This window comes from Rousettus aegyptiacus, unplaced genomic scaffold (genome assembly GCF_014176215.1).
Source record: "Rousettus aegyptiacus isolate mRouAeg1 unplaced genomic scaffold, mRouAeg1.p scaffold_m13_p_9, whole genome shotgun sequence".
NCBI classification, from domain to species: domain Eukaryota; kingdom Metazoa; phylum Chordata; class Mammalia; order Chiroptera; family Pteropodidae; genus Rousettus; species Rousettus aegyptiacus.
The window spans coordinates 101,560,068-101,586,225 of record NW_023416312.1 but is presented as its reverse complement, the minus strand read 5'-3'; the positions used below and the strand labels follow the sequence as shown (position 1 = coordinate 101,586,225).

The following is a 26,158-nucleotide window of genomic DNA, read 5'->3' as shown; positions in this document are numbered from 1 at the left end:
AGTGAGAGATGACGGAAGTTGAAGCTAGGATGCTGGTATTGTGGCAAAGATGGACATAGATGACCACTGAACCGGCAGCTGGGGGAGGGCTGAGTGAAGGGATTGTTGTGGGCGGGGCTAAGGGATAATTGTGAGAGAATAAAGAAGTGCTATAAGTGATTAGCATGGTACAACAGGTGTAAATAAGGGCAGAAAACACATGGGCTTGGAAACAGAGGAGTCTGGGTACTGCGCAGGGTTGGGGGCGGGGAGGATGCTAGAATCAGGCGACCAAGCAGGAATCCATTCAGAGGGGTTCTCTCGTTAGGCCAGATGTGGGGACCAGAGGGGACCTCCCCGGGAATGCATCTTAACAACTTGGGCACTCTGAGCACAGAAGAGTTTGAGAAACTGTCCCTTGACAGAGACCCCCCCCCCAAATGATCAGGAGACTGCCAGTGTCACCAGGGAAAACACACGTTTGGCACAGGGACAGAGTATTTCTGCTTCATTCAATCAGTCATTCCCTAAATATATAGCTAAATAACTAACAAAAATAAACAAAATAGAATAATAAAAGTTGTCAGTCGTTGAACGATGTTGGTGGGAACCTTTGTTCCCGCGCCGCGCTGTCACGCCCGTCCCTGACGGCGAGAAGCGTGTGGCCAGGCCGCCCCCGCAGGCGCGGCGAGCCGGGCGCCGCTCGGAATCACTGGGGACGGAGGAGGCACCAGGCGCCTCCCAGCGACAGGGGACCCGTGGGGCCGAAAGACGCCTTCCGGGGACACACGGGGACTCTCCCCCCTACGCCGCCCGGGAAGCGCAGGGGCGAAGGTGGGAACGTGGATCCGGGCGCGCATCGGGGCGGAGCCCGGGGGGTCCCCGAGTTTGCGCCCCCGGCGCTCTGATGGGGGCGCGGCCCGGAGACGTTCGTTCGAACCGTTCCGGGGGTGGCGCCCGCCACGCGCGCACACACGACCCCGAAAGGTCGAGAGAAGAGGAGGGGGCGGACGGGGCAGCGGCGCACGGAGGCGGCTCTGGGGGCCCCGGGCGATGCCCAAGGCGGGGCACGAAGGGTCCGCGGGGGAACGAGGGACGCGGCAGGGGCTGCGCGCGCCTCTCGGCCGTTCCCGGCTCGGCACGCGAGGGCGGCTGGAGGCGCCGGGGGACACCGCCAGCCTCGGGCACACACGGGGACCCGGACGCCCTGCGCGGGACGCCGCGCGGCGTCTGCAGGGCGCCTGGGTGCAGGCGGCGAGGCCGCGGGGCTCGGGGGGCGGCGGCCCGGGTCCTCCCCTCCCACCCAGCCTGCGTTGCACTCCGTTCCAGGGGTTCCGGGACACCCCAGCAAGCACGCAGCAGCGGGAGCGCCGCCAACCCGAGGCCGTGACAAATTTCCTCCTGCACTGGCGGAGGGCCAGAGGCCAGAGGCCTGATGAGACAGCTCTTCCAGTAACAGGAGCGGACTTCCGGAGGGGGGGGAGGCCCTGCATAAAAGTTTACCAACAAACACCCGCAATGCTGAATCTATGGACCGTAACTTCTTTATCCAGTCGTCTGTTCATGAGCATTTAGTCCGCTTCCATATCTTGCCTGTTGTAAATCGCGCTGCCATGAAACTACCTTGGTTTGGATCCAGGGGTCCTGGAGACCAGAGCCGGCCTAAGGAGGAGAGACGGTGGCTCAAAGGGAAATGCGGACCCCCCATGGTGGGGCTCCTCCAGTCAGATGTCCCCCTAGAGCTCCACCTACAGGCGCTGAGCAGGGAAGGAGGCCAGAGCTAAGATGCCAAGCCCAGGTCACTTAATGCTCGCCTGTGCCGCATGACGCCTGAGCCGTGTTTCTCAGAAAAGGACCCCCTTTCCACCTCTGTCAAGGAAGTGAGGTCAACATGGAGAAAAACGATATCTAGTCATGCTTTTGTAGTCTTTGTTCTAGAATTTTCAGGAACTAAGGGGCTGGGACTGTGTCTCATCGCAGTAGCTTCCTCCTGGGAGGCATCAAGCGTGTGTTTGTGAATGAATGTGGATTGAAATCCACTGGTTATGGCGCCTTTGGGTGATGAAATCCCATCTTGCCCACTACTTACCCAAGTGTTCTCATTGTCTCTCTGTCTGCTTATCTTAATTTTTCATTCAGGACCCTATGCATTATTTCACCCAACAGTGGTTCCCATTGGTTCACTGTCTATGCGCAAACCTCCCTTCTGTGGTATGCCACGCATACCACAGAGGACGCAGTTCTTTAAAGATTTATGAGAAGCCATCAGACAGAAACTCCATCCTTCTAACCTACCAAGCCTAACATTTATCTGCATCTGCATCCATCCTCTTTTTCTTGCCTCCTCTATTCTCTTATTTGAGGCCACTGCTTCCACTTCTATTCTGGATTCAACATCTTTTTATTCCCTAAGGAACCTTACTCTACTCCCGGCCTCTTCACCCTCTCTCTCTTCACGAGCTTCTTCCCATACACCTGACTACCACATGAGCCAGGCGCTGTGTGAATATGCCACACTCCTCCAGTCCCAACCAAGACAGGTCTGCCACAGCAGGGTCAGGGACCTAGTTGGATAAAGAGTAAAAGCCCCAGCTTATGGGGTGCAGAGAGCTAGAAGGGTGGCCATAAAAGTTCCAAGTCCCTAGATTCCCCCAAACCTCTGAGTTTAAGGATGTGTCCTCCTCTCCATCCCCTTTGTTGGAGATGATACCCCACAAGTTAGTTACATCCCCCATAAAGATCTGCCCCCATCCCCTCTCCTAGCCTCTAGGACTCTAACTACAGTTAAGTCACAGCATATCCCAGTTAATGGACACGTCTCTGAAACAGCCTCCACCCACGCTCCAGGCATAATAGTAAATAAAATACAAGCTCGCCTTTCAGGAAGATGGCAGAACCTAGTGCCAATCTTAAAGATAAAAAGGATGCAGTGATAATAATCCCCATGAAGTCTCCATGTAATTCACCACTATGGCCTCCCGAAAGAGTCGGGCCCTGGAGAATGACAAACTACAGCACAATAAATCAAGTAGTAACCCAATGGGAGCCATGGTGCCAGCCACTATAGCGTCTTTGGTAGAGGCTGGTTAACAGATAGGTACGTGATACGTAGCTATCAATTTGGTGAGTGCTCTGCTTTCTCTTGCTGTCAAAAGTGCGGATCAGAAAGAGTTTGCAGGTGTATGGAATGTACGACGGTATACATTTACAGTTTTGACCCAAGCTATGTTAACTCTTCTCAATCTTCTGTCATGACATGGTCAGAAGAAGTCTGGACCATTTGGTTACCCCTCAGAAAATCACACTGATCCATGAGATCGTGCTAACTGAATCATATGAGGAAGAAGTGGCCAATATGGTGGAGACCTTGGAAAGCTCCATGCGCTCCAGAGGGTAGGAGATTAAGATTCAGGGATATTCTATACCGATAATATTGTCAGGGTTCCTGTGGCCAGGAGTATGCCAGGAAATCCCATCCAAAACAGAAGACAAAGTACTGCACCTTGCACCTCCTACCATTTAAAAGAAAACACGACGTGACATGTAGTGGGCCTGTTTGGGTTCTAGAGAAAACGTGTTCCTACACCAGGAGAAATTGCTTTGGTACACATCCCAGGTGACCTAAAAGCTGCCACATTAGTTTGGGACCCAGGGCAGGAAAGGTTTCTGTACCGGTCCTGGCTGGGCCGGCAGCCCTATGGTACATCTGGGATGGAGCACAGGCAGATCCAGAGGCCATAAACAGGCTGCATGAGCAGATTGCCACACCCTCGTTTCATCCACACCTGCTGCATCGCCACCTCTACCGCACATCACACCGATTGCCATGGGAGGGGTTCCCGATGACCAGCTTCCGGGGAAGGAAGCAACCTGAGTTTATTCGATTCTCACAGCACTGCTATGAGATAGACAATAGCGTCACGCTCATTTTGCAGAAACGAGGCACAGAGACAAGAAATGAGTTGTTTGAGATTACACACCTGAAAGGTGGACAAGGCAGCCTCAAACCTAAGTTTATTATTCCAAATACTCTGCCGTTTCCACCGGTAAGTTCTGTCCATTTAAAAAGTATGGTCTAGTTGTTATACTATGAGTCACTATTAGCACTCAGCAGGGACAGCCTCTTTTATAAGATCGACAGCTCACAGACCTGTTCAGAATACACAAGTCTAGGTGTATGTACATATATATACATATCCCGTCATTCACAGGGAAATAAAAATACACATGTAGGTATGTGGCAAAGGATGGAGTCTCAGATGATTAATATAAGACACACACTAACATAAAGACAAAGAAGTCATTTAAAACCACTGACCTGAGAAAGGTATGGAATGCCGTTCTGCTGAATTCCAACTTCCTGGATTCATAAAAAAAAAAAGAAGAGAAAAGTACAAATTACAGCAGAGTGTGGCAATAAATAGAAAGTAACTGAGACCAATGTCTACACAAAAGAGAAAATATCGTAGAGCGCAAACGCTTTGCTAGACTGGCACCTGTTTCAATGAAGAAAAGCACTGGGCTACCGTACGCCTCGTACACTTAAATATGAACTTATACTTGGCCTAAGGGTACAACTCTAAGAGACTTGCCAGGTATTGAGTCTTTACTGTCTGGATAGCACACAAATGTGCTTTAATTTTTCAAGTAGTCAGAGTCGATTATCATTCATATTGCTGTTCTCCTGTAATAGGCCTTTTTTTAAGTTTTCAGACGTTCTCTTGCTTGCAGTACATCTGAAGTACCTAGTTTTAGTTTTTCGGTTTTCATGTTTACAAGATAGTTAAAACTACTGCCAATTTCTCTGCGTGTTGTGCGGTGGTGCTGGTAAGGGGCATAGATCTATTGGATACTAAACTAATATAGAAAACAGAAAAGCCTTGGGGAGAAATAAATTCATATACCTCTGCGACTCTGAGGAACCGTGCCAATCTGCTTGTTCTATTCAGGAACTTGAGGTAAATATCCAAACTTTCCCTGCACTGGCTCTTCTTCATGTGAAAATACTTGTCTGGAAAAAAAGAAAAAAAAAAGTACCATGAAGGCGGCAATGTCTTAGCAATTTTCAAGTTTCACTCCATTCCGATGATTTTATTTTAAGCCGACTCTGGATATGATTTTAACTTGCTCAAAATAATTACAGGGTTTTAATCCAGTTATTTTCTGTTTTAAAAAGCAATGACACCGCTCGATCCATATATCCATCAGATTTTTATGAAGCGACTACTGCATGCCAAAATCACTGGTGCTGGATATACGTCTAGAATTCGATAGCATATCCAGATCGTTTAGATAGTTTAGTTTCAATTTCTGTAGCTTCTAATCTGTAATCTTTTTGAAAACTCTGAAGCTCTCTGAGGGAAAGGGGCTGTGTTTCCTACCCTTTTATGATTCTACAAATGTACTAAGTACTTCTTCAGGATAAAAAAAATTTCAAATGCTCATTAATGAACTTTGGAGAACACTTCCTATGAAATGAATCATTTCTTAGGGTGAAATGATAACCGAAATGTCCCACAAAGCCTAAGAAATATATGCTCATATAATAATCAATAACGATTACTTCTTTTATAGGTTATATTTTCTTAGGAAAATCAGAACTGCATTTTTGACCTTGATGGAGTGAGCCTTAATGAATAATGTATAAATATGGCAACCCATGCTGATTCTCCGGTAAATTTCCCAGAAATATCAGTTAGCACTTATATAAAAACTGAAAATGTCTGTAGCCAATTAACCAAATAACTTTTAACTGAAAAAAACAATATAATATCTCATTATTTAAAAATATATATGACCCCACAAGGATCTTCTATTTCCAATCCAAAACAAATGAGTCTAAATGTAAGGATAAAAGACTTTACAAATAAATTATTAACACCAGTTCATTTTTTAAGGCTGTTATATCTATTCTTTAGCCTACCTAGGAGATTAAGGATTCCCTCATTATAGGCTGCAAAGAGACGAAGACAATCCTTAAATAGGAGTCTGAAAGCAGCATGGATTATATCATTAGTTATTTCATCAGGATTTGCCTGGAAATTAAGTAAAAGAATGATCAATTACCACCAATTTTAAAACAGTCCATACCCAACCTATAGTTAAACAATGTCATTTACCAATATATTTTTAACTGATCTATAAAGCTCTTACATCGAATTTAAGAAGAGCATCGAACTGAGTTTGAATAACTGGTAGGGTGTTTAGCAGGTCTTTGGTATCCATCGTTCTCATCATACCATTGGCCCTACAAAAGAAATTTATAACATCAATGATTAAGTGTTTGAGAAGCACTGTGACATCAGCATCTTGAAATATAGCTGCGTTTTTGACAAACCGCATATGTATTTCAGTATTTGTTGCTTACAAACCAATGAGATTTACTGACCCTCTCTTGCTTTTGGTGATGTCTGATGCGATCAGTCTATATGCGAGTGACTTTTCATTCAAGTACCTGCTATATTGTCTGATGAAGATTGACATAGCGTTGCCTAAAAATAAAACATTTTAATTATTTCCAATGTAACCAATAATAACCATTTACGATATATGTCAATAAATGCAAAGAATGATCATTCCTCATTCACCTCAATAATATCTTTGAAGCACAAAAACCAGACTGGCCTTTATTCATCACCTAGTCCAACATTCCTCAAACTTTCTGTTAAAATAAAATTATTTTTTATTTCCCCAAAGCTTTGATATCACCTCATGATGTGGTATTGATGGTGACATTCTTGAAGAGAAGAAATAATTAAACTTTATCAGTTTCTTTCACATTTGCACAGAAACTATTATAAATTCTTAGCATTTTCCTGAAACTCCCATCCCATTATGGCCACTCCCACTGTCCCTCCATGCAGCAAGTGACCTTGCTCCTGACTTCATAGACAAGATGGAAAAAAAAGGCCATAATGGACACTCAACATCTCTCCACTTAACTTCTAAACACACCTCGATTCATTTATTCAGTTTATTTATTCATTCAACAATTCTTCAGTGCCTACTATGAGCCAGGCACTGTTCTAGATGCTGGAAGTTCAGCAGTGAACAAAACAGACAAAAATCCCTGCCCTTGTGGAGCTCACATTCCAATGTGGGACTAACAGACAAGTGAAAGAAAAGAAAAATGCAGATATTAGCCGGCGAGAAGTGGAAAGAATAAAACTCAGGCAGAGAAAGGACAGAGGGCTATGCCAGGACTTTCAGTAGACTGAACAGGGAAGGCCTTACCGAGAAAAAACTTGGAGGGTTCAATTTTCTTTATTCTCTAGCACATAGCATATACCGTTAGTCTTGGTAAGCACTCAAATACGTGTTGTGTCAATGAATTAAAAATCATCTGCCACCAGAAAATATACAATGCACCGTACTCTTCATAATTTAGAACCATTTTTTTTTATCCAAGAATGGTTTTCTGAACTTTTCCCTCCTTGCCACATAGAAACATTTCCATCAAAGAATCATCTTACCGTCTAGGAAACTTCTGTCCAGGAAGTTGTGTAAAGTGAACAAAGAATTTCTAGATGCAAGATGTCGGATAAAACGCTGTCAAACAAATGTGCCAAATTCAAAAATTAGTTGCTGTCCACAAACAGAATTCACTAATGATTTTGTCATTTCGAATGGATATTTAACATGATTCTATCCTAGAGCTTCTGAGTAATTCAGGAGCATAACATAAGGACCTGCAGAGTTGTCCTCTGTTTATATACTTCTCAAATAAACAAGGGGTTAAAAATTAAAGCTCATGTGAATATACACTCTTTCTCCCTAAGGCTTTCTGTATAGTCATTCCTCATTTTTGATTTTGAGAGCACGTAATTAATTAATTAATTAATTAATCTGGGGAGGGTGAAGTGGGTAAAGGGGATCAAATATATGGTAGCTGAAAGAAACTGGACTTTGGGTGGTCAACACATAATAGAATATACAGAGGTCAAATTATAACGTACACCTGAAAATTATATAATTGTATTAACCAATGTTACCCCAATAAACTTAATTAAAAAAGAAAAAAATAAAAAATAAATAAAAATAAAACAAAAAATTAAAAAATAAAAAGTAAAAAATATTATTTAGATTAATAGTAAATTAATTTAATTTACAGAAAAATATAAAGAATAGTTTCATACATCTGTGTACCCCACTACCCAGAAATGACAACTGCTAACTGTTTGACACATCTGCTTCATGCTTGTTTTTAAAATGAAAGGGATAAAGTATTACACATAAAGTTAAAAGTACCCTTTGCCCCATCCTTAAGTTCCATTTTAACATGCTATCTTTAAAGACTATTTTTTATAGCTTCCTATATGTTTGTTCCATGGAAAAATATTAATTGTGCATTTTTAAAATTTATATAAATGATATTGTAGTCTATCGCTCTGCAACCTGCTTCCTCTATGAGCATTTTTTTTAGATCTGCCTTTGTTGGAATACATCCCATCGAATGTTTTATATAGTATTTCATCATATAAACATTCTTCATTTTAGTTATGGTTCCTACTGATGGAAATGTAGGTAATTTCTACTTTCTAAATATTATAAATATGCTATGAGTAGTGGATCACTGGCCGAGCATTTCCAATTTTACTAAACATGTGTGATGCTCTCCTTGGACAGGGATAAAGTACAACAACTAATATTTCCTGTCGTCCACTGGTAGGTCAGTTCCTATGTCCTCAAAGTGTTCAGAACTCTTGATACTGTCATGCATTTTAAATGTTGCCTATCTGAGCAGGTTCTCAGATGGTCATCAGCCATTCCAATGTCCTTTTCTGTGAATTCTCTGTTCATTTCTTTTATTCCATTGCACCGCCTTTTTCTTACTAATACTTTATTCTGAATATTAATCTTTTGTCCGTCATATACAAACTCTTATTCCAACTGTAAGGTATGTTCTCTACTCAGGTGTTATAAGCTTATTCTCCTATATTTTCTTTGATTTCAAAATTTAGTTGTTTGCATTTATAGGTATTTCAATCATGTGGAATTCATTTTTGTATATGGGGTAAAATAAAGATCTCACTCTATTTTTTTCCATAGGGATGCTACCTGTACTAGAGGCTTTATTTTAAATTCCATACTTTCACTCACATTTTCAGTGCCACCAAGCTCCCATATAAGGACAGTCGTATTGAGCTCTCTGCTATGTTCTCTCTCTCTCTCTCTCTCTCTTTCTCTCTCTCTCTCTCTCTACACACACACACACACACACACACACATTCTTTTTTTACCAATACCATACTGTGTGATTATTGTTGCTTTATGTTTCAAAATCGAGTCAATTTCTAAATCCTAATTTTTTAACGCAAAGCTTACTGAGACAAAATGTTAATTTGAAGCATAAAATAATAAGTAATTTAATGTTGTACAGCATTTCGTTTCTGTAAAACACACAGTGTTTGTGCGTGGGGACAGGCGGACAGGCGACAACATAATACGCTCAGGTATCCAGTTTTTCTTAGTAAAGTAAAGCAGTTATGCAGCAATACATTTTTGAGGGCTTTCTTTTTTTTTTTTGGTCTAAATCATCTAAAGAATTGAGTGAAATATCCACTCTATTACCCAGTGGCTAAAATAGAATATCTCAAATACTGATTGCAAAGATACACTCATATGTAAAACTGGAAAAATCAGTTTTTAATACCCACAACTATTCACTTCTCCCACGTGTCACAATTTTAAGTAAAAGGTGATTAGCCTTTGCCAAACCAAGAACACTTCGCAATTATCTACTGATATCTTTAGTATTAAAAGGAAGGAAATGACTACCATGTGAATGTACACCATGCTCACCTCATTTCCATAAACCATCAGGTGATGCACAGTAATCAGGGCTTTAAACACCACCACCCAGCTTCCGTTCCCAGTTTTCTCAAAAAGAACATCAGCCAGGCGTTTAACACTCCAATTTGTTTCATTTACATACTGTGTTAGATCTGAATCAGAGACAGTGACAAGCATTAAAATGCAGACTGAGAAATAATTTTCAAAATCAAAATTGGTAACTTTAATTTACATACAGATGTAATCAAATCTCAGAGACATGACAAAGAAAATAATCCAAAATATTTTCTTTACTACAAGTATTAGCATTCGTAATGCTATAGGTCACATGATATTTAATGCCTCCCCACCCTATTGTTCTGTATACTTGATTAGGGAAGGTACTGTGTCCATTTTGCTCACTATTGTCTCCTCAAAACGCAGCAGAGTAGTTGGCACATAACAGGTTATGGCAACTACTTGTTAAATGAATAGGACCCAAGAGGTAAGTAACAACATACCCAAGGACATACAGGTACTTAAGTGGCAGGGCTGGAATTTGAAATAATATTTGTTTGGCCCTGGAGACCAAGATATTAATCATTATGTCATAATGCCTCTCTCAAGAAAAGTGTCATGCCATGAAGGTTCAGCCAGGAGCTTTCCTTGTAAGGTCACCCCACGTCTGACCATGTTTGCATCCTTTAACCCCTTACTGCTCCTTCTTCAGTCCACTTCCTCATAGCCTTGTACTTGCTTTACTGCCAACAGCTTTTCAATTTCCTGCCGCAGGGTTATGACCATTCGTCGATTTACTTCACCCAGCCCCTCAAAAGCTAGCTCATATCATTTCATTTTCTCATTCAAGAACATGCCGTGATTATGTACTGTTTAACAGTTCAAAATCTTTTTTTTTGCTTTCAAAACTATAAATCATCCTTCTAAAACTTCAACGCTAGCATTTTTCATTTATCAGCATCTTCACATGCATAGGCGGTGTGATAAGTACTGAAGAGAAGGCATAACAAATATACTACTAGTGGGTTGCAGCAACAGGCTGACGCCTAACCGTATACCCAGATTCATTTATTCAACAAGTATATGTATTTATGCCAATACCTAATGCATGCCATTGCTGTGCCAAATTTAAAGCTATGAAGAATGAGATCTTTCATACTTATTTATCTCTAAGTCTGCTTCGTTCCTTTTTCTGTAAAATTTTGTTTCTGCTTTCGGCTTTTAAATGGAACCTTTAAGTCCTAACAATACTGACTCAATCGCCATCCGCTTTGGTTACAAGCATCTTTCATGCAAATAAGTACTGCCCCTCCTTTGGGTCCTAATAAGCCAATTCTGGAACGTATTACATAACAATCCAGGGCTGGATAGTATACCCCACACCAGAGTCTAGCATGGAGCCTGCCCATAATAATGTTCAGCAAATTTTCAAAAAATACATAAAAAGGAAACTAATCTGTTTCACTTAGCAAACTGTTAGTTGTTCTAATATATGCACACCATAACAATGATATGAAGATAAAACTTCAGAAGGCAAAAACATGTAAAGTCAATTGACAGTTTTAAAGCGAAACAGAAAAATAAAGAGGTGAGCAAAAGAGAGTCAGCTGTGAAGGTTTCAGTAGCTGTAGGATTTCCATATATTGACAATAGCAGATATTAAAGTCATTGCTCACTGTGAATTCAAACAACAGAGAGTGAGATCTGGGAGTACATTCTGTCTTTGAGCAAAAACTGACTTTAAGAATCAAAATCCTGTGCCCTTGAAACGTACATAGGAGCATCAGAAATGTTGCTATGAGCCTCTAATACCTATTCGTGGCCCTTAGGGCAGGACTGTCTATGGCAAGATCTGCTCGGTAGACTTTATCCTTCCTTTATTTCAGAAGACTCTCTGAATGTCATGATTTAGACGGGGGCTCGGGTGACTTTGGAATTAAGACCTTTCTTAGGAGCCTGGGGCGTTATTTCACTACCTCTGTGTCCTAAGTTATTTGAATAAGTTATAAACAGTTTGGAGTTGAAGAGTCCAGGACTCTTTTAGAATCAAAAAGTTTTCTAGACGTGAGAATTCCATCTCCCCGCCCCTGCAGCGCAGAGGAGGGTTCGAAGGCTCAGAGTGTGGGGTGGGGGTGGGGCGCTTAGAGCACTCCGGCTAGATGAGGCGACCCCAGGCCTCCTACTCACCGGCTAGATGTTTTGACTCTGGTTCTGCACGCTCATCCGTGGTGGCCCCGATGGCAGCCTTGGACACAGATAACCCCATGGGTGCGTCGTAGACTGCTGACCACGAGGGTGATGGCTGTGGATTCTTGACCCTCTCGTTCGGGACCAGTGGACTGAGCAGGAGACCAGCACCCGTGGTGACAGACGGGGAGCCCGAGGTGACAGAAAAAAGCCCTGGCCTCTTAGGTAGCTTTTACCAGTTGACCTTTTCCCTCAGCCTGACGCAGACGTGCAGCATTGTGAGGTGGTACTTGAAGTGGTGAGGCGTGGGGGTTGTGCATGAATGCTGGGAAAAGATGGCTGCGGGTCTAAGAACAGGGGCCCGAGGGCAGGATCTGGCTTTGGGTTGAGCACCTCCTGAGGGGCGAAGGCAAACCCTTTGTGTAGAAGACAATAACATACCATCGAATGAATAGAGTGACGGAGGGAGAGATGTTGGGGGAGGTCCAGATGAAGGGTCTCTGGTTGTATTCAGATCTTGGGAAGTTAAGTGGTTCAGTGATGGTCCTTCATCCATGATGGGGGTTGCATCCTGCCTGAGGCCACGTCCCCCTACCCTCATTCTACATCACATACTGAAGTCCATACAGTCCTATAATAGTATTCCTTTATTATCCTTTTAATACCTCTGCAAACTGTACTGATGTTACCTGTCCTTCCTGATCTTGCTAATGTGTAGGTCCTCTTTTTTTTTTTATCTTGACAGGTCTGGTTAGAGACCAATTTTATTGATCACAATGAACCATCTTCAGATTTCACTGATTTTGCTCTATATTCTGTTATCTGTTTCATTGATTTCTGCAATCTTTATCATCCCCCGCCTCTTACTTGCTCTCACTTCTCTTGCTCTTTATTTTCAGGTTTCTTAAGGTAGGTTAGCTTGCTTGAGGTTCTTCTTAACAATACAAGCATTTAGAATGAAGTGCTGCTTTTGTTATCAAAGAACACATCTCATGATTTCAGTCTATTAAAATTTGTTATTTTATGGCATAGAATATGCTCTATTCAGGTCAATGTTCCATATACCTATGAAAAGATGCATTTTTTTTTGTTGGGTACATGTTCCAATGAAATGTGTGTTACAGTTATTGATATCGTATCACAGGTGACTGAGGTTCCCTTCATTTCCATTTTGATTGCCTTATTTCCCCTCCACTTCAGATCGGACAGTTTCTTTTGCTATATCTTCACATCCACTAATGTTTTCTGCTGCAGAATCTCATCATCTTCAGTTAATCCCATCCGGGACAGGTTGCATTTCTAATATGGTATTTTTCATAATTACAAATTTATATCTTTCATCGCTCTCCTCATTACATACGCATTTTCCTTTAAACCCTTAAGGATATTCCTATTACATATAATAGTTCTTTTAAAATACATTTCTGTTAATTGCTTCACTTTGACAATTCTGGCTCTGTTTCTATTGGCATTTCGTTGTGTATGGGTTACATTTTTCTTCTTCTTTCTGCAACTAGGAATTTTTTATGCATGCCAAATATTGTTAACTTTAATTTGTTGAGTGCTGTATTTACATGTGTTCCTAAAGTTTAAAGAATGTTTATTTTTATGTTTATCATTTTTTATGTTTCAAGTACAGTTGATATTCAATATTTTATTAGTTCAGGTGTACACCACAGTGGCTAGATATTTATATAATTTATCAGGGTGATCTCCCCAAATAAATCTCGTACCCATCTGGCGCCATACATAGTTATCACAATATTATTGATTTTATTTCCTATGCTGTACTTTCCATCCCCATGACTATTTTTATAATCAGTAATTTGTACTTCTTAATCCTTTTCACGTTTTTTGCCCCAAACTCCCTCCCTTCTGGCAACAATCAGTTTGTTCTCTATCAAAGTTTATTTCTGTTTTATTTGTTTGTTCATTTATTTTGTTTTCTAGATTCTACAAATGAATGTAATCTTTATTGTATTTGTCTTGCTCTGTCTGACTTATTTCACTTAGCGTAATACCCTCTAGGTCCATCCATGTCGCGAATGGCAAGATTTCATCCTTTTTTATGGCTAAATAATATTCCATTATATATATGTACCACCTCTTCTTTATTGATGGGCACTTAGGTTGCTTCCATATCTTGGCTATTATAAACCATGCTTGCAATGAACATAGGGATGCACATATCTTTTCAAATGAGTTTTTTGGATTTCTTCAGATAAATGCCCAGAATCGGAATCACTGACTCATAAGGTAGTTCTATTTTTAATTTTTTGAGGAACCTCCAGACTGTTTTCCATAGCGGCTGCACCCATTTGCAATCCCACCAACAGTGCACGAGGGTTCCCTTTCCTCCACGTCCTCACCAACACTTGTTTGTTTCTTCAATTATTAGTGACAGTCATTCTAATACGTGTGAAGTAATAGCTCATTGTGCTTTCGATTTCCATTTCTCAGATTATTAGGGATGTTAAGTACTTTTTAATATACCTGTTGGTCATTTGTATGTCTTCTTTGGGAAAATGTTCATTCAGGTCCTTTGCCTGTTTTCTAATTAGAATATCTTCTCCTTGGCTGTTGGATAGTAGGAGTTCTTCCTATATTTTGGATACTAACCTCTTGTCAGATATGTGGTTTGCTAATATTTTCTCACATTCCATAGGTTGCTTTTTCATTCTGTTCTTAGTTTCAGTAGCCGCACAGGGGCTTATTAGTTTGTGGTCCCACTTGTTTATTTTTGTTTTTGTTGTCTGTGCTTTTGGTTTCATATTAAAAAAAAAAAAGTATTACCAAGACTAATGTCAAGGAGTTTTTTCTCTGCGTTTTCTTCCAGGAGTTTAATGGTTTCGGGTTTTACATTTAAGTCTTTAATATACTTGAAATTAGCTTTACATATGGTGTAAGATAAGACCCCCATTTCATTCTTCTGAATGTAAATATCTAGTTTTCTCAATTCCATTTATTGAAAAGACTATCCTTTCCCCATTGTGTATTATTGGTGACTTATCAAAGATTAGCTAACTGTGTGTGGGTTTATTTCTGAGCTCTTCATTTTTTTTTAGATGAGGCAACCCTTGGTTGACCTCACATATTGCAAGGAACTTGTCAACCTACAATTCCTTATTTTTTTATTTTTTATTTTATTTTTTATTTATCTATAGCACCTGGTCTTCCTAGGTGGTCTCCCATCCAAGTACTAACCAGGCCTGACCCTGCTTAGCTTCTGAGATCAGAGGGCATCGAGCTTGTTCAGGGTGACATGGATGTAGAGCTGGGTTCTCTGTTTTATTCCATCTGTCTATATGTCTGTTTTTATGCCAGTATCATAGTATTTTGATAACTATAGTTTTTTAATAAGATTTGAAATCAGCCAGGAAGCCTCCAGACTTGTTCTTCTTACTCAGGATTGCTTTGGCTACATGGGGTCTTTTATGGTTCCATATGAATTTTAGGATTGTTTTCTCTATTTCTGTAAAAAGTGCCATTGGAATTTTGATAGGGATTGCATTGAATCTGTAGATCGCTTTAGGTAGTATGGACATTTTAGCAATATACTTCCAATCCAGGATATGTTTGTGTCTCTTCAAATTCTTTCATCAATATCTATTGTATAGATTTTTCACCTCCTTGGTTTAATTTATGCTTATTTTATTCATTTGATGCTATTGTAAATGTTTTCTTAGCTCCATTTTCAGATTGGTCATGTATGTAAATATAAAACTAGGTTTTTGTCCATTCTTCAGGGTTTTTTATATGTAAGATCATTTCATATGAAAATGATATAGTTTTATATCTTTTCAATTTAGGTGAATTTTATTTCTTTTTACTTTCTTACTTTTCTTTTCCTAATTGCCCTGGCTAGAACTTTCAGTTCATTATTGAATAGAAGTGGCAGAAATGGATATCCCTATGTTGGTCCTGATCTTATGCAGAAAGCAGTCTTTCACCATTAAGTGGGGTAGCCGTGGATTATTTCTGTGACTTTCATGATGTTGAGGAAGTTCCTTTTTCTTCCTGGTTTGTCAAGTGTTTTCATCATGAAAGGGTGTTAGATTTATAAGCAATTATTTAAAGTGATAATTATGAAGCATAGACAACACGTAAAATTTTAAAGATTATGTCAAATGAAGAAAATCCTAATGCAAATCTGTAAGATGTATTAATACTAGAACTGGATAAAAACACAAATAAAGAGAAAAACAAAAAGGAATAGCATAAGTGATAGTAATTTTATTATAATGATGGTATTATAGGGGAGTTTCCCTTTGTATTTTTTCAAGTTTTCTTTATTATATTATTTTCTGCGATTTTTAAAACTGGACTTTTTTTTTGGTTTTGTCTCGTGTAAGAATACACGCTCATTGTAGAAATTCAAAAAACAGTTTACAGAAGATTTCAAACTGAAGAGTAGGACTCCTTTTCTCTGGCCTCAAACTCGATCATCAAAGATAATTAGCCAGTAATCATTTTATCATGTAGCCTTCTAGACATTATAAAGACACGTATATATAGGTTACTTTAAATTCTTTTTTTTTCCTCTTTACTGCAAGTTTTGTCCAGACTCTAAGAGCAGTAATTTTTCTTTTGTTTAACAAAAAGAGATAGTACATCTTATCCCCTCATTTAGGAGCGTAGTGAGTACAAGGCAGAGTCTTCTCTTTTTTTTCATTTTTTATGAACGGCTAATATAATTTGCATACAATGCACCCATTTAAAGTCGACAATTCAGTGTTTTTAGTATAGTCACAGAATTGTGCAAGCATCACCACAGTCACCTTCAGAATATTCTCAACACCTCCGAAAGAAACCCGATACCTTGTAGCTCTCATCCCTCTACCCCCTCCCTCCAGCACCTGGCAACCACTAATCTACTTTCTGTCTTTATGGGGATCCCTGCTGTGAACATTTCATATAAATGGAATCCTACAGTATGTGTCTTTTCGTGTCTACTTTCTTTCACTTAGCATAATGTTTTTGAGGTTCATCCGTGTTGTAGCAAGTATCCCTTTTTTTTATAACTGAATAATATTCCATCATGTGGATAAACCACATTTTGTTTATCCATTATATTTTATGGACAACTGGGTTGTTTCCACCTTTTGGCTATTATGAGTAGTTCTGTCATGAGCATTCGTGTATAACTTTTTGTTTGATAACTGTCTTCAGTTCTGTGGGATATAGACCTAAGAGTAGAGTTGCTGGTTCTTATGGCAATATTCTATGCTTAATTTTTGAGGAACCACCAGATTATTGTCCGAATTGGCTATAACACTTTACATGCCCACCGGCAGTGTACAGGGGTTCCAACATCTCCACATGCTCCTCAACACTTATAATCAACATACCTTTTTATTCTAGCGGGTGTGAAGTGGTATCTCATGGTTTTGATTTGCGTTTTCCCATTGACTAATGATGGCGAGCATCTTTTCATGTGCTTATTGACAGTTTGTATATCTTCAATGGAGAAATGTCTATTCAGATCCCTTGTCCATTTATAATGGGTGTGTGTGTGTGTGTGTGTAAACATGTGAGAGAGAAAGAAAGAGGGAGGGTGAGAGAAAGTGGAGAGTGGGAGGGAGAGAAGGAGAATGACTGGGTTGTCAAAGTTCTTTATATATTCTGCATATTAGACTCTTATTTATATGATTTTCAAATATTTTCTTTCATTCTGGGTTGTATTTTCACTTTTCGATAATGTCATTGGATGCGCAAAAAGTTTTAATTTTCACGAAATCCAATTTAGCTATTTTTTTTTATTGCTTGTCCTTTTGGTATCATGTCAAAGAATTCATTGCCAAAACCAAGGCCATGAAGATTTACTGCCATGTTTTCTTCTGAGGTTTTTATTGTTTTAGTTCTTACATTTAAGTCTTTGATAAATTTTGAATTAATATTTGAATATGGTGTGGAATAGGGGTCCAGCTTCAATCTATTGCATGTAGATATCCAATTGTCCAATCTTCAGTTGAAAAGACTATTCTTTTCCCACTCAATAGTCTTGGCGCCCTTGTTGATAATAACTTGATCACGGATATGTGGGTTTATTTCCAGACTCGCAATTCTATTCCAATGAGCTATATGTCTATCCTTCTCACGGTAGCAAATTATCTTAATGACCATTGCATTATATAAGTTCTGAAATCGGGAACTCTGTTCCCCCTACTTTGTTCTTTTTCAAGATTGTTCTGGCTTTCACCACAATCTCTACCATTTTTGACAAGTGCTTGTAAACGTGAACTTCACATGTTGTTGCAAATAAAGTTGCTTCCTCTGTGGAGAGCTTAGGAGCTAAGTGTTTTATAGCACCTAGCCTCTTTCTCCCTCCCAGGCAAAATCTCTTGAGCCGGGCCTCTGGACCTCAGAATAGGGACAATGGCAAGTTTCTGAATGACACCCTCGCTCTAGGAATTCAAAGGATCAGTGGGTGAGGGGCAGTAGCCTAAATCCATTCATGGCATGAAAGCGCCACTTCCTGAACCCGGGGGAGGGTCATCCAGGACCCAGTATTCTCAGGGGACCATGCTCAAGTTAGAGTGTCCATCCCATGAGGAGGGCTGGATGGGAGAAGGGGACCCCTGACTCTCAACTGCATTTGCCTGGGACTCAGCCCCAGCAACAGGTAGCAGGGGGGCGGGGGCAGGATGAGAAGGCTGGAGTCCTGCTCCTTTCTGGGAAGAAAGCCTTGGAACTGGGAGGGGGCGGGGTGGATGGCGGGCGGGGGCGGGGCCCTCCACTGCACACGTGTGCAGTGGAGCCTCCTCCTGGCTAAGCTGGGGGAAGGGAAGGAGGGAGCCGTTCTCAGTTCGAAAACTAGAGATTCTTATCCGATTTTTATAGATTTTCTTGAACAGATATTTTTTGACTTGGTGTTTGACCTCAGGATTACTTCCAGAGACTTCAATTTCTTTTTTAAAAAAATTTTCACTAGTTTCACTGAGTGGGTCTGCAGACCTGGTCACGCCGTCAAGCTGGAAGTTACTTGAAATTTCTTCTCTTTAAGTTGCTGAAGTTAAGGTAAAGGAGGGAGAGGTTTGGGGAAGGCTGCAAAGTTACTCATGCCAGTAGGCACTGCTTTGACTTTACTTTGGGTTTTAAGTGGCCTTTGTCAGCCATGACAAATGATCATTTAATGATGGCTAAGGCACCAATTAGGTAGTTAGCTTGTTTCTGTTCTACTTCCAAATGTGTATCAACAGGTAGCATATGCTGTTGGATCCCAGGGAGTCCTTTTATATTCTCTCAGTCAGACCACTGAGCCCCTGAGCATGTAGGACAGGGGGGTGACCCCTTCTCTCTCTGCCATCATGCAACACTTAGGTGAGAGCTGTGCTACCAGATCCTAGGGAGTCTATCTTATCCCTTAACCTGACCCTGTTTATCTTTTAAAAGGGCATTTTCACTTTTACCAGCCCCATGTCGAGCACCAAATTTGTCAAGCACAAGCACAAGCCTGACAGAATTGGCTGGTTAAGCCACACAAATTCTTTGAAGATTCAGTTTATTACTTACATAGTCAGCAAAGGTACCAGCTCCCTGCGGTCTTTGTCCCATACACTGAAATGGACAAAAATGAAATTAAAGAGGCTGGACGACTGCACCGTGAGTTGTGACAGCCCCCGTTGCTGAGGGGGCCCTGCTAGACTGCAGCTAAGAAGTTTTATAGTCAACATTTACACGCTGAAGGGGCCAAGGCAGTGAGTGGTCCTTTCACTTCGTCAGAACCCAGGAGGCAATGAGAAACTGCCTCATGACGGCCTCCCAGGGCAGGTGGTGAGGTGGGTAGCAGAGGGCCTCTGAACAGTTCTTTACAGGCCTCCATCCTCTCGTGTAACAGGAGGGTCTCAGGCTGTTCTACAAACACTCAGATTAGCTATAGTTCAAGACTTGCCTGCGTGGCATTCAGATTCTTATTCAAAGGGTTATAATACTTTACTCTCATTATTTTGATGTTTGAATTTTCCCATATTTGGCCAATGGGAACCCCTTTCAGGCTGGCCCCATTATCTTACTTTATGGCTCAAAAAGATGGGCTTAGCTTATCTCATACTTTCTCCCCCAGTCCTAGAATCAGCCATTTTTCACCAGGGGCCCTGGTTACCTTTAGTGAAGGATAGTATTTGAGAACCAATAATTGGGTGTTACATGTGCTCATAAATACTAGGGCATCACTTCTCCTAGTCTCTTTTACTGGACAGAGAGGGGAAATATATGCATACATGCATGCATGTATGTACACACATCTGTATCTGCACATATAATTTTTTCCCTTAAAAAAAGTTCATGTTAATACTTACAATTTCCATTTAACACCATGAGGTTCCTTTGATCCTTTCCCCTTTTCAGGTTTGTACATTATTTCTCTGACACTGAGAAACCTAGCTCCTCCTTTCCTCAATATATTTATTTGCTCAATCAATTTACTTATTTAATATAATTGATTGCTGGCTGATGTGCCATTAAGACAGCCAAGTTGAAATATGTAGTAGATAGGTGGAAATGTAGGTGTAGAGTTCAGATGAAGGTCTGGATGGAGATACAGATTTATCTGTCAGCTGCATGTAGGTATCAAAGATAAGAGAAGCCTATAAATGAATTTGAGAACAGCTAGAGAAGAGAAAACCCAGAAGGGAGTAGAAGAACAGAAGCAGAGAGAGAGAGAGAGAGAGAGAGAGAGAGAGAGAGAGAGATTTCAAAGAACAGTGGCCAATTGTGTCGAGACTGAGAGATTCATTGAGGACAGGAGAAGCATCTATCGACTTTCACTATGTGGACAGGTAATGGGTGCCTGGCAGGAGAGGTCTGGAGTGATGTGGGCAGAGGTCAGAATGCAATGAGTTGAATGAATGGGAGATGAGAAAAGAAGGAGAGAACGCAAGTGTGTACTGTTCTCATCAAAGTCTTGGTTGTGATTGAACAACGGATCTGCTACCCTAAGGGGATACAGGGCTGTGTGCACAATGTGACATACTGTGTAAAGTTAAGTCAGTTTGATGCAGGTGGGAAAGTAATGACACATCTTGTTCACATCACTGTTCCTTGTGCTATGAAGTGATGTTTAACCTTTTTAAAGACTGAACACTGAACTAAAAGGAAGCTCGGTGGCCGACTCTAACCTCATAAACAAAGAAAATAAGGCCCAGAAAGGAAAACGGACATGTACTAGAAGTTGACCTGTAAAAATATTCAAATCTTTATATTCCCCTCAGATTTTATCACCCTTTTCATATTTCATAAGACAAATACCATAACTTCTAGCACCATATTTAATATTTACTTTTTATTTTGCAATGATTACTGATTACAGGAAGTTGCAAAAATAGTACAGTGATTCCTATGTTCCCTTCGCCCAGGTTCGGCAGTAGTAAGATCTTCTATAAGTATAGTACAACTTCAAAGCCATATTGAAAGTGGTACAATACTCCTTACTAGACAGCAGACCTTATTCAGTCATCAGATCTTACATGCATTCATTTGTGGGTGTATATAGGTCTCTGTAGTTTTAGCACAGATATAAATGCATTTAACTAATACCACAATCAAGATACAGAATTGTTCCATCAGCGTGGGGGAATTCCTTGTGTTATTCCCTTTATGGTCATACATACCCCACACCCCTGCCAATCCCTGTCCCCTGGCTACTGATAATCTGTCCATTTCTATAATTCTGTCATTTCAAGAATGTTATATAAATGCAATCGCACAGTATCTGACCTTTTGAGAATGGCTTTTTTATTCATCATGATACCCTTGAGGTCCATCCTTCTTGTGTGTATCAATACTCTATTCCTTGGCATTGAACAGTAGCATTCCGTGCTATGGATGATTGGTTTAATCACTGACTCAATTGCAGGACATCTGGGTTGCTTCCAGTTTGGGGCTATTACAAATAAAGCTGCTAAGGATATTTGTGTACAAGTTTCCCTGCCAACACAGGTCTACATTCCTCTGTGATAAATGTCCAAGAGTTCAACTGCTGGGTCCTATGATACGTGTATGCTTAACTTCATTAAAACCTCCAGACTCTTCTCCTGAATGGCTGTATGGATCCACATTCCTATCAGCCATGCGTGAGAGATCCACGTGGTATGATCGACAATATCCGGTATTTTCAATATATTTTCTTTAGTCATTCTGAGAAGTAGTCATAAATCATCGTGGTTTGAATTTGCATTCTCTGATGACTAATGAAGTTCAACATCTTTTCCTGTGCTTACTTGCATTCCATAGCTCATGTTTAGTAAAATGTCTGCTCATGTCTTTTGCTCATTTTCTAATTGGATTGTTTGTTTTACTGTTATATATTCTAGATTGATCAAATAGATGCTTTGTAAATAATTCAACAATTTCCTCCTCTTAAATTTTTTTCACAGAGCAAAAGTTCATTTTGATGAAGTCCAATATGTCAACCTTTTCCTTTTGGATTGTGCTTCTGAGGTGAAGGCCAAGAACTTGTTGCTTAGCCCGAGATCCTGAAGATTTTCCCATGATTTTATTTCTAAAAGTTTTACGGTTTTACATCTTACATCTAAGTCCATGATTACATTTTCAGTTGATTTTTTTGTATAAGGTGTGCAGTTTAGGCCAAAGTTCATTTTTTGGCCTGCCGGTGTCTAATTACTCCAGCATCATTTGTTGAAAAGACTATCCTTCCTCCATTGAATTGCTTTTGTACCTTTGTCAATCAGTTGGGCACACGCAATACCATCTTGATTACTCTAGCTTTATGAGAAGTCTTGAAGTCAGGTAATGTGAGTCCTCTAACTTTTTCTTCAAAATTGATTTAGCGTAATTAATGTAACAACAGGATGTTTTCATCTTTCCTATAGGGAAATAAAATAGAAAACAATGGCTGTGGGAAGGTAAGGAAAATACAGCATCTGCACTCCATATGACCTAGGGCAGTGGTTTTCAAACTTTAGCGTGCCTTAGAATCGGCTGGGGGGCTCATGACAATTTCTGGGTTCCACCCCCCGAGATGAAATTTGGCCTCCAAGTGATTCTGGTGGAAGTGGCTCTGGACTATGCTTTGAAATATGAAAAACAATAATTTAAAGAGAAACAAAAACAAAACTCAACCCTTTGGCACTGTCATTGGGCTTAGGGCTTTCTTTGTCTTTTTTCTTTCTTCCTCCCCTAATCCCCACTTTATTTTCTAGTATGCAATAGGCTTGATTCTTTTCTGAAGGCTCACTTACCTTTTGTGGCTACGAAAGGTAAGAACAATGCGACTGAACTTTTTAAAGGAGGTTTTGGTTACATCCTAAATCCCAAATATTGCTGGAAAAACACATTTATATTTTAACGGGAGTTCCTAGGGAAATAGGATTGCTAACTACAAATTTGCTTCTGAGTCAAATATGGCAGAACTCATCTATTTGGTGAGAGAGGCACTCACATAGATTTGACTTTGATAGGTACCTCAGGATATATATTTTAGAGATCAAGGAGGAGGATATAACTAAGCCCTGTGTACTTACTTACTAAAACATTAAATACTCTCCTCCCTTTAGCTTATTCTAGGGAGTAAGTGTATCTGAAAAATGAAAATAAAGATTTCCAAGTCAAACAAGGGGAAAATAAACATTTAAAATATACTCCCCAGGCAGTTTATTACAAGTTGTCCTTGCCGATGTACCTTCCACAGCCTTAAAAAAAAACCCCTTCCATATTCTACTTAAATAATCTTGCATATGCTGTGTAGGCCAGTTACAGGTAAGAGGCTTCATCAGGCCCCAATCAAATTTTGGGAAGATATCCTGTGTTTATTCTGTGCATAAAACTCATCCCCTGGGATATAAAGAGAGCTTTTCCACTGCCTGCCTACACATGGGGAGTGTGAATTTCCAGGCTGTTGGAAAAATAAAATTTCTTTACCCCATTTTGTCTCCCACTTTATTCTAGAGAAGAAAGTTCTCGCATCAGCTCCTCCTTTTCTTGTTGCAACTCCTGCAGATGCTGCTGGTTTTGCTCCAGTCTGTCCTCCAGCCACTGTAGGAGAGGCCCGCTGACCGCTGACATCTGGCTGCACAGATTCTTGGTAAACACTTCAATAGGAAAAACACAGATGAGAAGACACGCCAGCACCAATGGCCCCCCAACTGTGAGCACGGAGAGAGATGGGGTTGGAGGAGAAAGTAGGAAAAGCGCAATAAGTTGGACTGGCGGACAGTTGTGTACGGCCAACCAGAGGAAAGACAGAACGGCTGAGCGAAGATACCTCTTCTGAGGCCATCGTGAACATCCCTGGATCCATAAGCCAGAGGGAAGCCTGGATAAGCAGACAGCAGAAAACGACCAGCTCTTTACTCCCTTCGGCAGAAGGGCAAGAGCTGCAGAAGGGTCTCCTTCCCCAGCCCTTGCCCTTCCCACAGTGCCAATGACCCTAACCTCCAAGGCAGCCAGAACTCTGCCTTCTGCAACTGCTCTCCACAAGTCCAGCAGGAAAATCGCTTATCAAATGTTACGTACATTGAAGAAATAAATACATTAATTCAACTCACCTGAAAGCTTCTCTTTGGAAATGAGGAAAGACCAGAGATGAAGAGTAAGGGACTCATCATCTCTCCTGCCTTACGAGGAATGTTCGGCTTCATGGTGAGGCAAGGATTCGATGGCAGTCTTTTTAAAACAAATTCCACCTAATGGAAATATCTTTTTCTCTGTCGTAGTACATGACTTATTGAAAATGACCACTGTAGTACTGTGGCAGATACCTTCCAAGGCATATATGTGTGTGTGTGTGTGTGTGTGTGTGTGTGTGTGTGTGTGTACATGCGTGTGTCTGTGCTTCTGAATAAAAACTGTATGATTGTGGATGTTACTTTTTCCCCATGTAACGAAACGCCATAGACATCTTCCTGTGTCAATAAATATCTAGCGTTCCTTATTTTTCTTTAATAGTTTTTAAAAATTTTTTCAGTTACACTGGGCATACTATATTAGTTTCAGGTGTACAACATAGTGATTAGACATTTATATAACTTATGAAATGATCACCCCAATAAGTCTAGTTCCCACCTGACACCATACGTAGTTATTACAATATTATTGACTATATTCCCTAATGCTGTACTCTACATCCCTGTGACTGTTTTATAAGTACTAATTTGTAATTCTTCATCCCTTCTTCTTTTTCACCCACCCACCAACCCTGTCCTAGGCAACCATCAAAATGTTCTCTGTATCAATGAGTTTGTTTCTGTTTTGTTTATTTTGTTCTTTAGATTCCACGTGTGAGTGAAATCACACGGCATTTGTCTTTCTCTGTCTGACTTACTCCACTCAACACGATACCCTCTAGGTCCATCCAGGTTGTTGCAGGTGGCGAGATTCATTTTTTATGGCCAAGTAATATTCCATCACAGATAAGTACCACCTGTTCTTTATCCATTTGTGCACTGATGGACACCCCAGGCTGCCTCCATATCTTGACTGTAAATAATGCTGCAATGAGCATATGGATTCTCATGTCCCTTTTACATTTCTTTGGATAAACACTCAGAAGTGGGATCACTGGGTCCTTCTTCATTTCTTGTTATGGCCTCTTTTAAAGTCTATTTTGTCTGGCATGAGTATTTCTACCCCAACTTTTGTTTGTTTCCATTTTCATGAAATTTCTTTTTTTATTTCTTTACTTAGAGCCGGTATATGTCTTTCGATCTGAAGAGAGTCTCTTGTAGGCAGCATACGTAAGGGTCTTGTTTTCTTATCCACTCAGCCACCCTGGGTATTTTGATTGGATCATTTAATCCATTCTCGTTTAAAGTAATTGTTGATAAATATATAGTTACTGCTATTTTACTGTTAATTTTTAAAAATAATTTATTTTCAATGACAGTTGGCATACAGCATATTAGTTTTATGTGTATTATTGTTCACATTTTTGATCCTTGTTTCTTCTTTTTCTTAAAGAAGTCCCTCCAATGTTTCCTATAATACCAGTTTGGTGGTGATGAACTCCTTTAGCTTTTTCTTGTCTGGGAAGTTCTTTATCTGTCTTTCAATTCTAAATGTTAGCCTTGCTGGGCAGAGTCATCTTGGTTGTAGAGCTTTGCTTTTCATCACTTTGAATATTTCCTGTCTGTCCCTCTGGTTTGCAAAGTTTGAGAAATTAGCTGACAGTCTCATGGGTGCTCTCTTGTAGGTAACTAGCTGCCTCTCTCTTGCTGCTTTTAAGATTCTCTCTTTGTCCTTAACCTTT

General features: G+C 40.4%; 2 protein-coding genes and 1 long non-coding RNA gene across 10 annotated transcripts in view; 1 reads left to right on the top strand and 2 right to left on the bottom strand.

Annotated features, from left to right (window-relative positions):
* The window catches only part of LOC107504335 (phosphatidylinositol-binding clathrin assembly protein), a 32,348-nt gene extending 20,024 nt beyond the window's left edge, over positions 1-12,324 (bottom strand). Inside the window, exons 1-8 of the mRNA XM_016133473.2 lie at positions 11,956-12,324; positions 9,781-9,923; positions 7,452-7,527; positions 6,368-6,470; positions 6,133-6,226; positions 5,903-6,014; positions 4,884-4,990; positions 4,298-4,339 (exon numbers count right to left, since the gene is read on the bottom strand). Coding sequence (XP_015988959.1) covers positions 4,298-4,339; positions 4,884-4,990; positions 5,903-6,014; positions 6,133-6,226; positions 6,368-6,470; positions 7,452-7,527; positions 9,781-9,923; positions 11,956-12,034 — 756 coding nt within the window. The 5' untranslated portion in view covers positions 12,035-12,324. The remainder of the gene's footprint in view (positions 1-4,297; positions 4,340-4,883; positions 4,991-5,902; positions 6,015-6,132; positions 6,227-6,367; positions 6,471-7,451; positions 7,528-9,780; positions 9,924-11,955) is intronic.
* On the top strand, positions 610-1,527 carry LOC118607805. Its single transcript, XR_004952848.1, has 2 exons — positions 610-813; positions 1,309-1,527. It is a non-coding gene; the product is annotated as an uncharacterized LOC118607805 (long non-coding RNA).
* An 8,891-nt stretch (positions 12,325-21,215) lies between the features above and the next one.
* Positions 21,216-26,158, bottom strand: part of BRCC3 (BRCA1/BRCA2-containing complex subunit 3) — a 40,072-nt gene continuing 35,129 nt past the window's right edge. For 3 of the 8 annotated variants that reach the window (XM_016133464.2, XM_016133465.2, XM_036226716.1), the window contains 2 exons: positions 23,833-24,226; positions 21,216-22,778 (listed from right to left, as the gene is read on the bottom strand). In XM_016133464.2, coding sequence (XP_015988950.1) covers positions 23,877-24,226 — 350 coding nt within the window. In that variant the 3' untranslated portion in view covers positions 21,216-22,778; positions 23,833-23,876. The remainder of the gene's footprint in view (positions 22,779-23,832; positions 24,227-26,158) is intronic. The other 5 variants (XM_016133471.2, XM_016133467.2, XM_016133470.2 and 2 more) reach the window with 2 other exon arrangements.